The sequence below is a fragment of the Elaeis guineensis genome, chromosome 4, assembly GCF_000442705.2.
Source record: "Elaeis guineensis isolate ETL-2024a chromosome 4, EG11, whole genome shotgun sequence".
In the NCBI taxonomy this organism is placed as follows: Eukaryota; Viridiplantae; Streptophyta; class Magnoliopsida; order Arecales; family Arecaceae; genus Elaeis; species Elaeis guineensis.
Genome location: NC_025996.2, coordinates 62,749,256 through 62,760,846, shown reverse-complemented (window position 1 = coordinate 62,760,846; position 11,591 = coordinate 62,749,256). Strand labels below are relative to the sequence as shown.

The window sequence follows — 11,591 nt, the reverse complement described above, 5'->3', positions numbered from 1 at the left end:
GAAATCTCCAGCAATCTTAACTTCTGTTCTTTTCAGCCCTAAACACAATTACGCTCTTTAAGATCCTTGGCATCTAAAAATCTTTTTCGTTACCAAGATTCCAAAAATTTGATTCTCCAACATCAGAAATTGAAAAGTAGTGAATGTTTAAGAATGATTTGCTGTAATCCAGCTGTAGGCAGAGCTTATTTAGATTGTCTAAGGCATTCTACAGGTTTCTTTATTAAATTAGAGTGTCTTTAGATGAAGGGACATGATTAGTGGTAGTTAACCTCGACTATATTTTAAATTGTAGGAGCTAAAACTTTGAAAGGCTTCACATGCGATGCTAGTCACTTCAGCGGAGACCACACTACATGAGAACAAATGTGGGAAGAGCTAAAGAGGAGTAGTCAACTATGAAGAAAGAAGAAGAGCTTGCACGAGAACCTTATGGATTTAATAGTAGAGAAAAGACAGGAAAAACAAGGATGGGGTAGGGTGGACAAGGAGGAAAGGTTTGTGTGGTGGGGTGGTGTGGAGAGGTGAGGGGACCGTTCCAGCTATTTGGAAGGACAAAAATGAAAAGATGGGCTCCACTCTTGGACATGCAGTCATAGTGGGCCTAATATGGAATAAGAAAAAATCAGTTACAATTTCACATAGCTGCTGATTTTGGTCATTGAAGTCTCGGTCTCCTATCCTTTAATCTTTCAGCAGGAAGTTATGGAGGTTTTCTAACAAACTAAAAAATATCTGTTCAGTGATAAAAAAACTTTCAAGGCAGATATTGCACATTGCTGAGATCCAATGGACCAAATTAAAGCAAAAAAATAGCAATTGCTAAGGAAATAACATATTGGTACAGTTTGATACACCCAGTACAGGGTCGATTCAGCATACCGACACTCGGTACACTCCATGCACCAATGAATCAGTTCAGTACTGATAGAGTAAGGTACCTCTGATACAGGATACTATGCACCAATACTGTGAACCTTGAAAGAAAGAGCTACTGATCATTCCTAACTCGAGCTAAGCAACCATCTAATAATATTGAGAGCATTGCAACCTGCCCACTCAAAAGTGAACTCGCAAGAATATTCCACCACTCTACTAAGGCTTTAGGTATATCTAGATTAACCTTGAGCAGATTGCACAAGCTCACAAATTCATCAAAGAGAGAAACTACCACAAAAACAAACTTAGAGAAATTAAAATCATCAAATATCAGAAGACCATTTTAGAAAGCTTAGAATAGACAATAACATCTAGTTGCTCGTTTCGATATCTGTTATTTATATATTCCATTATTCTAAAAGTCTCGATCAAATCGTAAAGATGGGGAGAACTTTAAATCTTTCATATGTCTTTACGAAATGATAATATAAAAATCTCTCTGTTCATATTTAATTGCAACCAACAGAAGCTCATGCACTAACCTGCCCACATGCACCGAAAGTAGTGTCAATTAATTAATTTAGTATTGTCTCCGCAAAACCCTTTACTTTGGATAGTTCAATATTCACATGTTACTCAGAGCTGAACCATAAAGCTGACATAAAAAAACAGCTATCAAGCACCTTCTCTATTCATTCGTTGATCTCATACCACAGCTATCCTTTCTCTTATTTGCTCTTTTGTTAATATACTGCGATAGTACCATAGAATTAGGCATTACCCATCTACAACCCATGACACACTTCATCATAATTTAATTCTCATTACATTGCTGAGACAAGTGTAGATAACATAGATGGTAGAAAACATATGTGATCTTTGAACATGCTCTGATTGGTTGTTTGGGTAAAAATTAAAATCTCTCAAAAACCTGAGTACAGCCAAATTGTTTGGACATAAGGGCTCAAAATAATTATAAAAAAGTTCCAAATTTTTATTCAACATGCATGGAAACTTTAGCACCAAACCTCACCATGGAAGAAAGGCTTTAAGCTTTCTTTCAGAAAGTGCAATAATAATGGACATAACTATAAACTAGATCTACTAATGCAAATTTTATAGATGAAAGGCTTTTAAAACCAAAAGGTGGGTGCACTGGATGTGAGAAGTATAGGAAATGCTTCAACAAACACTCTAGTTACTTTTTGGAGTGCAAGAACCAATAAATGGTGCCTTTAGCTGTTGTCAACCATGGATGAGCTCATTTGAGAGGCCAATAGACCAGGCAGGGATTTTGGGGCTATATCCAATCATTGGAACCAAGGATGGGAACGAAGCACATTCCTTTACTAGCCAAGAATATTTGCTAATTTAACTCTCTTATAATAATTTCATTATTTTGAAGATAGTCTTGAACAGGGTCTGCCATTTCGACCCATATCACCCGATACCAGCCATATCATACCATATCAGAAAGGTACTAGTATGAACCAAGATTCAGTTCCATATATGAACTGCGACCCTGTCTACACTAATCCAAATTGAGCAGAACCATCCCGTATCACCCGATACTGACCCATACCCCTCAATTTTGGAAGGTACTATAGCTAGGAATGAGAAAAGATGTTAGATGCCTGTCTTGATATGAGGTGTGTACTGTACTATACCAACCACACGATACTGAACCAATAACATACCAATACGGTTCTCGATACCTGTTTTGTAGTCCTTGGTCTTGAAGTTTTAGATGCTCTTAGGATCTTTCATCAACCAAGTCATAGTTTTATTTCTTGGTTTTTATTAACATAATTACAAAAGCAATAGGCACCTAAAAGAGGGATTTTCTTTTATTTATTGCAACATGTACACCAACCGAGAAATGTAGAATGTCACTGTAAATAAGGGTTTATTTCCTTCTTTAATTGTAGATTCCCAATTAGACAGAAATTGGAAAGAAAGGTGCACAGTTGATGTGTTTAAAGGAGGACAATGTCTATTAGAGGTATTTTGAGAGGGGGGAGGAAAGAAATATTACTCTTCTCTATCATTCTCTCTCTTCTCCATTATATTTTTCTCCTCTTTAACTTCTCTTCCATTCTCTTCTTTATCTTTCTTCTTCTTTATTCTACTTAGTAACTTCTGTTTTTACCATGGAATATTTTCCTTAGAGCCGTTAAATCAGATGTAACAAGACAAGTTATCTCAGATCAAAAATGTATGTCCATTGCTGCAATGACATTTGATATAAACTCATCTAAATTTGTTCCATACTCAGACCTGATCATATATTTAGAATTACTTAGCCCTGCAACACTCTTCTTCAATCCCATAGGAACCCTATCGGGTCACTTGAAACCTTTATGGCCTTACTGTAAACCAATAAAATTCTTAAAGATATTCCCTATCCTTAATTACTGCTGAAAAACTAGAAGATTTTGGCATATCACCTTTCCTCCATAAACTAGAACCCTAGCATAATCTGTCCATTAACCTCTAGTGAGAAAGAGAATGCCTGGAAACTTCAAAACCCTAAGAAACCTTTCTCCCTTTGGCCTACATTATTCGACACAGCTTTAAACCCTAGCATCCTATATCATCTAAGTCTTGCAAAACCTATGCACAGTACACTCCTTATCCAAAAATGAAATTATTGGGGTGGCATACCATTGATCTCTTTAAACAGACCAAGAATGCCATATTTTTTTATTAAACAAATTATTATTAGAGAAAATATGCTTAAAGAGTATTGTCATATTCAACTAGATATCTTGGTTCTGGGCTTAACAAAGTTAGTGTCCTCAAAATTATTTCTACAATCAAATCTTACCTTCAACGTAATGTAAAAGACTGCAGCACAACATCAGCAGTTAGGTGTAGTAATTATCTGCTCCATTTCTTTTCTGTATAAGATTGACAATTAAACACATTGGCACAAACTACAGCATGACATCAGCAGTAAAGACATGTAGGTGTAATGTACCGGACATATAAAAACAAAGTGATAAACTAGAGATGGCTAAGAGGACAACCCAGACTAGTCAACCTAGCCAATGATGAGGACTAAACTAGCTTGGCTGCTAGGGGATGCTTGGTTCATAACTGGAATCGAAATCGGAATGAAAATCAGAATGGATTGGAATAAGAATCGGAATGGCCAAATCTCCCAAAGCCTTTGGTTTGTGATCAGAATCGGAATCAGAATGGATGATTTCCATTGTTGTTGTTTGGTTCATATAAAATATAGGAATCAGAGTCAACTCAAATTTTTATTTTTATTTTTAACTAAAATTTTCAAAAATTAATTATTTTAAAAATTGATATTAAGTAAGAGTTAACATAATAATAATAACTATGGGGTTATGCTGTTACATTAAATTTACTTGAGAAAGACAAAAGATCCTATATATTGTTGACATGTTAGTATTTAATCAAATTAAGAACACCAATAGGATAAGCTCAGTTGACCCAGTAGCCTTATCAGACAAACGATCTTTTTAATTAGACAATTAGCTTTTTTAATTGGGCAATTATCTTTTTTTTTAAGATTTTTTTTTCATTGAAGCTATATTAAGAAAATCTAAACATATATATATATATATATATATATATATATATATGTGTGTGTGTGTGTGTGTGTGTGTGTGTGTGTGTGTTAAATGGCTAGAATCAAAACAAAGGAACCCACTATCAACCCTCCCCTAAACCCCCTGAGCCAGCAGTCCCCAAATGTGGCCAGAGGAATCCGATGGACGGCAATCGCAGCCCGACGTCGACTGCTGTGGGGCTCTGCCTCCTTCCATCAGAGCTCCTCCATAAGATCTTCTGCCGCCTTGCCCTTCCGAAGGTCCTCTGCCTCAAATCCGTCTCCAAGGCCCTCGGTTCTCTCATCGCAGCCAGTGAGTTTCGTCACCTGTATGACCAATGCTCCAGCCTCGGTGACGGCTGGATTTTCATCTTTAAGAAGCACCCTCTGTGCGACTCCATCCTCTGCAGTTTCAACGCTTGTGTGTCTCTCCGTCTCTGTCATGTTCACAGCCTCCGAGGACTTATCACCGCCTCCAGAGGCCTCATCACTATTCATTGCTCCCCTTGCCTCCCACGTCTCTCTCCTCTCTCCTTCAGCTCTCCTCCACCGCCGCCATGTCTGCCACCTACAGAGGCCTCATCGCCACTTCCGCCTCCTCTCTTCTGATTGTCAGCTATCGTTTGCGCTCTACCGGAGCTTCAGCTCGGAGCCCTCGATGGCGCCAGCGAGTATGAGCATGGGGCCGACGGCCGAGTCATCGAGGCAAAGGTCGGGCTATGAGAGTTGGATGGACGATAGGTATTTTTTTTATTTTATCTCATTTCAGTGGAATGAGATTTTGACTCCGCTAAGGATGGTCCGGATTCAGTTACGAGAAAATTGAGCCATTTCCGTTCCTATTTAGAATCGAAATCGAAATGGGACTCCCCTCAACCAAGCGACTGGAAGGGAAGTTACCCATTTCGATTTTCATTTCAGACCTCAATTGCCCCAACCAAGCACCTCCATACAATATTCGGTGCATTAGTAAAACATCTGATGCATAGTTATGCCAAATTATTAAGCTAGACTCCAAAGGTTGTAATAAGTCCAAAAAACTTTCAGAGAATGCTTTTACAGTGGGAGATTTTCCTTCTACATAGTTAATATCTCTCTCTTTGCAATGAAAACATTAGGGGGTGCTCAATTGGAGAGAGTGGGGGTCAAGAATCAGAATGGGAATGGATGACTCCCATTCCAACCATTTGGTTGGGAGAAGTCCCATTCTGATTTTGATTTCAAGGTAGAATGAGAATGGCCCAAACTACATAGAACTCAAGGGGTGCTTGATTGGCGACCGGAATCGAAATCAAAATGAGAATCAAAATGGCTTGGAATTGAAATTGGAATGGCCAAATCCCTCGAAGCGCTTGATTCGTGATCAGAATCGGAATCAAAATTGGAAGAAAAATCTGAATTCATAGAGGAGAGTAGATATTGAGTTCTATGTAGATTGGACCATTCTCATTCCACCCTAGAATCAGAATCGGAATCGGAATGGGACTCCTCCCAACCAAACGGTTGGAAAAGGAGTCACCCATTCCTATTCCGATTCTAGACCCCCACTCCCCCTAACCAAGCATCCCTTCAATCCCTACTCTCCTCTATGGATTCAAATTTTCATTCCAATTCCGATTTCCATACCGATTTCGATCACAAACCAAGCGCTTCGAGGGATTTGGTCATTCTGATTCCAATTCCAAGCCATTCCGATTCCCATTCTGATTATGGTCGCGAACCAAGCACCCCCTAGGTAGTATTAAAACTTGTTCTTGATATCACATTTGCAGACTTATCTATCTCTCCGCATGGTAACCTTCACTTAGCTTCCAATCACCTCTCTTCCTACCCTTTTGCCAGACAAATTATAATCTTAAACTCAAGCCACTCCCTCTAAGCCAAAATGATAGCTTGCTTCAAATCCAAGTTGGAAACAGCAAAACTTCTTAAACTTATTATGTCATTCATTGCTTCATATTGAGGTCGCAGTGAATATCATGTGGTAAATCTCAGGTGGCATTTAAGACATTAGTAATATGGATAGAAACTTTTGATCAAGATAGTAACTGATTCCATATACAAAGTGTGTTAGGCCAACCAAAAAAAACATTAAACACTTTAAAAACTAAAGAAGCAAAGCAAACAAGAAACAAAAGATCAAAATTTATAATCACTGGATTCACTGCCAAAATAGGAACTTAACTGATCCATGAATAAATGCTAATAAGGGACCATCACATAGAAAGCCAGCATCCATTTTTCCAAGAAATGTATCTTCATTTTAAAAGGAGCAAATTGTCAAATAAAGATTCATAAAAAGGCCACTCAATAAAATATTAAACAGTTATTATTATTGTCTCCTGTAGTAAAAAAATTCACATTTTGGAAGCAGCAGCAGCCAATGCAGTCCAATCAAAATCGTCCGGCATAAATTATCCTTTCACATACCTGCTTCGCCCAATGTATGCAAAGTCATCATCAAAATGGATAATTTCCGCTGAATCATCCTGAACCCTCATCCTTTCCTTTACTCCCGCTGCTGCCTCCACCGCCACTGTTGTCACCGCTTCCGGTGTCACTGCCAACTGCATCGGTAACCAAAGAGATAGGGCGGTGCTCGATGACCTCGTCAACAAGGCCGAACTCCTTGGCCTCCTCAGGGGACATGAACATGTCGCGCTCCATGCACTGCTCAATGCGCTGGATGGGCTGGCCGGTGTGCTTAGAGTAGATGGCGTTGAGGCGCTCGCGGACCTTGAGGATCTCCTTGGCATGGATGGCGATGTCGGTGGCCTGGCCGGAGGCGCCACCGGAGGGTTGGTGGATCATGACGCGGGCGTTTGGAAGGGCGCGGCGCTCGCCAGGGGCGCCGGCGGCGAGGAGGAGGGAGCCCATGGATGCGGCCTGGCCAATGCAGAGGGTGGTGACGGGAGAGCGGATGTACTGGATGGTGTCATAGATGGCGAGGCCGGCGGTGACGACGCCGCCGGGTGAATTGATGTAGAGGTGGACGGGCTTCGAGGGGTTCTCGGACTCGAGGAAGAGGAGCTGCGCGACGACCACGGAGGCAGTGTCGTCGGAGATGGGGCCGTGGATGCACACAATGCGCTCCTTGAGCAGGCGGGAGAAGATGTCGTACGCGCGCTCGCCGCGGGAAGTATGCTCGATCACCATCGGGATCAGGCCGTAGGAGCGAGAGGGGCCGAGGGCGGCGGCGGAGAAGGGCGAGAAGGCCCGCGCGAGGACCGGCCGGCACCGCCACATGGCCGGCGGCGGGGACTAGGGTTAGGCGTAGGGCTGTGGGAAGGAGGTCGAGCCCGGAAGGAGGTGGGACGGCGGAAGGATCCTTCGGCTTTTCTGAGAACGAAGAGAGCCGATGAAATTTCGAGCCGAATGGTTCAATCGTGGTTCGGTGGTTCAGAAGGAAACGCCTGCTTGGAATTCTATCCAGAAATGGCTCAAGCAATATCCTAAATCAATTTTGACGAAAACTTATTATATCTTGTTATGGGTTGTACCACCGCGGCCTTTGTTCTCGATCTCAATCCTCGGATGCACTCATTGGCTGATAGCCAAGATGTCATGCTCTTTCTACATTGAGATGGATCTTAACTGTAAGCAACATTTGTACATTCTGCTCCTTCTATAGGAGGACTTTCATTGCTACGGTCCCAACTCGGATCCTCTAGAGCTGGGAGGAAGCGGACAATCCCATCAAACTTTATTTCCAGATGATGTCTTCGATCCACTATCGACCTCCACTGTGACCAATCTCTTGCTCGAATCTAAGCCGACAACTTACGGAGACTCAAAGACACTAAACTATTACAAGAAAAATATGGGTTAGCCCTACGTCCTTTAAATGTCGAATAATTATAACAAAACTCTTGATGGTTATAGCAAAACATGACGTATAACTTAACGTTATTAATTGCCCATTACCCACAATACATCATGGACCATAATTCTTTGTGATAGTTATTAGTAATTGAAATAACGCATCTTTCCTCCCTCTATAAAAGGAAGACATAGAGGATCTTTTAGTAAGCTTTCTTCGACTAAAAATAATACTCTCTTGCTAAGATTCTCTCTTACTTTTCTCAAAACTCTAGCTAACTTAAGTATTGGAGGATTCTCCATCAAAAAATCTCCAGTGACCGAACTTTTCTTGTAAATCCCAGGAGTGCCTAATTATCCTCGAATATTCACCGACCACCAAGCTCATACCTTGAATCATGACCAGCCTCGCTACTCCTCGACCCAGAGCCTTATGGCAATAAACACAAACCCCCTCAAACCTATAATTTTTTTCTCTTCGAAATCAAGCGGATTTGGAAAGAAAAGAATTGAGAGTTTAATGAATGTTTTATAATTTCCATCTACCTTTCTAATAATAAAAAATAAATTAATATTACATTTCGATTCTAGAGCTTATTTCAAGCCTCCCACCTGATTGAGACTCTTGTGGATAGAAAAAAATGGTGGAAACACTTTTCACAGGAAAAATCAACGAAAACAAAAGAAGAGGTAGAAAAATTAAAAGGTGAGACCTTTCCCACCTAGATTTTTTCTTTCACTTTTCTTTTTTCAAAGATTTGTGGAGAAGGAGAGCGTTTAAAGGAGAGGTTTCTTGGTTCTGGAGGATAGAAAACAGAAGGAAGATCGGTGCAAAATATTAAAAAAAAAATCAAAAAAAAACAAAAGAAAGATGGAAAAAATCAAAAGTTGAGACCTTTTCCCACTTAGATTGTTTTTTTTTTTTTTTTGCTTCTTTTTTCCAAAGATTTGTGGGGAAAGAGAGCACTTGAGGGAGATGGAGGGGTTTCTTGTATTCCTTTCTTGATTTTTTTTTTTTTTTTTGTAAAGTTGTGGCAATGTGAGTTGTCCCTTGAGGTTTTGAGAGCTTAATCTTGGTAGAAGCCTGATATTTTGTAGGTTTTGGGGACATGAATATGATATCAAATCCATGGTGTGCTTTCTACCCATCAATTTTTTTCTTTATTTATTTTATTATCATTTTAATAATTTATTATTATCTATTTATTATATAACATAATATATTTATTTTATTTAAATTAAAATTAAAATATGTGATAGATGAAAAAATAAGAAAATAAAGAAATAGATGAGTTTCTCTTATAGAAGAGAAGTCGACGAGTAGCTGCAGCTGAAGCTATTTGTCACATGATAAATTTCATGATGCGATGCAGGCTTCATCATCATAAGAATTATATTGATCGACCTATTAATCAATCTTTCATAAAAAGACAACCAGTATGAGATGAAATAATACAATATTTAAGCATAAATGAGAAGTATCATGATGTTATTCGAATAGGATCACAAGCTTTTATAAATTTATGTGACATCCGAAGAAATTATCAGGTTTCTCGCATGCATTTTAATTAATCACATTAATTAAAATAACTTCACATGCTTTTAATTAATCATATGAATTAATCAGAGTTGGAAGAGAGACATAAATCTAATCTATTCTATCAACACAGTGGAAATAAAACTTAACTATCCAATCTTTCATGTAAAAGAAAAAATTTATCTCCAAGATCCCAATGTATAGAGGAGAAAAAAATTAAAAAATAAAAAAATAATTTTTTTATACTTTTTTGTGGATAGATAAACTCCGCAACTTAGAACGTAGATTGGTTCCTTTTCTTGTAGCCATGCAAGTGCCTAACCTCCATGGATATCCACACAGAGATGAAGGTCATATCAGCAACGTTCTAGTTCTCCAAGGTGCTAGCTCTCTTATAGAATCTTTATTTGATAGAGGATGTTCTCAATGCTTTGAGAACAGCAGCAGGACAATGACTTCTTCAAGGTCCTTCTTGCTGAAATCTAAATTTCAGCAAGACAAAAGAGAGGAGAGAGAAGCTCTGAGGCATGGAGGAGAGGAAAGAGAGGCTTAGGCGGCAGCCTTAGGGCTAGGGGGAGGATCTTTAGGGCATGGAATTGCTACAAATCCTTAGGACATGGCCACCCTTTTATAGGCTCAAAATCCAAGGGTGTCGCCCCACCTTTCATGAAAAATATCTTCTTTCCCAAAGAGGATGATGGCTAGGGTTATTGGAGAGAGACTCCAATGTTGCCATCCCATATAATTCAGCCAAAAAATTTTTCTATTTTTGCTTGGGTGGCTAGGCTTTCAAAAATCCTAACGGTGCTGCCCCATACCTTCCCTATTTGCTTCGTTGTTCTGGTGCCTAGGGTTTGTTGCAAGAAAACCCTTAGGGCGTGGGCCTTCTTTGACTGGTCAAAGTCTTAGTCCAAATAAGAAAAGAAGGCTAGGTTTAATTGTCATACGATTGATGCGCCCAAACCCTTTTGGATGCATATGACCTAAGCTCCAATTGACCCAAGCCTTGATCCAAATTTAATTGAACCCAAATCTTTACTTAATTCAACCTAAATTCAGCCATAATTAATTTGATCTAATCAAATTAAGACATGCAATATTTGCACATTAGTCCTCCTTGAACTTTACTAACTATTAGCAAATAAGTTTTTACAACTTATAATAATTACAAGTTAGTCCAATTATCAATTATATTGATAATTTGGATCCTGTAATGATTTATAATCATCATCCAGCCATATGATTAGTTTCAATCTCCTTATGTGTGTGACCTCATAAGTTCTATTATATATGATAGTGAGTCATATTATGATCTCCATCACAACATTATTGAAACTCCTTTCAGTGAATTAGAATACTTCTAATTCTTCCCAATAAGATCATCTGATGATTCTCGTAGTTTTCATAATCCACGAGTAATATCTAGCGGTATATGGTGGCAGTTTAGTAGAATGGAATGGGATAAACTTTTAGATATAGTTAGCATGTGATACAGTCCTTCTATCATAAATCTTGACAAGATAGAGGTGATGGATTACTTGTCAAACCACAACATCTATCATATGTAAAATTTACTCGACTTAAGTTTCTGATATGAAGTATGTGAAAAAATTTTTCACTATTCATACTGTTCTTGTCAAGATCTTCTAAACTCAGTCTTATAAATCACATAAAACCATCTTCCTTATCTATCAAGGATGATAGATTCCATCTTGGTATACATCCTATTCCTACAATGAATCTACTATAGCCAACATGTACTGTAAGAATTCA

General features: G+C 39.0%; 1 protein-coding gene across 1 annotated transcript; it reads right to left on the bottom strand.

Moving 5' to 3' along the window:
- Window positions 1-6,637: 6,637 nt before the first annotated feature.
- Window positions 6,638-7,885, bottom strand: LOC105033580 (uncharacterized). The gene has a single exon (XM_010908444.4). It carries the CDS (start codon window positions 7,706-7,708, stop codon window positions 6,947-6,949), a length of 762 nt encoding a protein of 253 aa, XP_010906746.1. The 5' UTR covers window positions 7,709-7,885; the 3' UTR covers window positions 6,638-6,946.
- Between the last annotated feature and the right edge of the window lie 3,706 nt (window positions 7,886-11,591).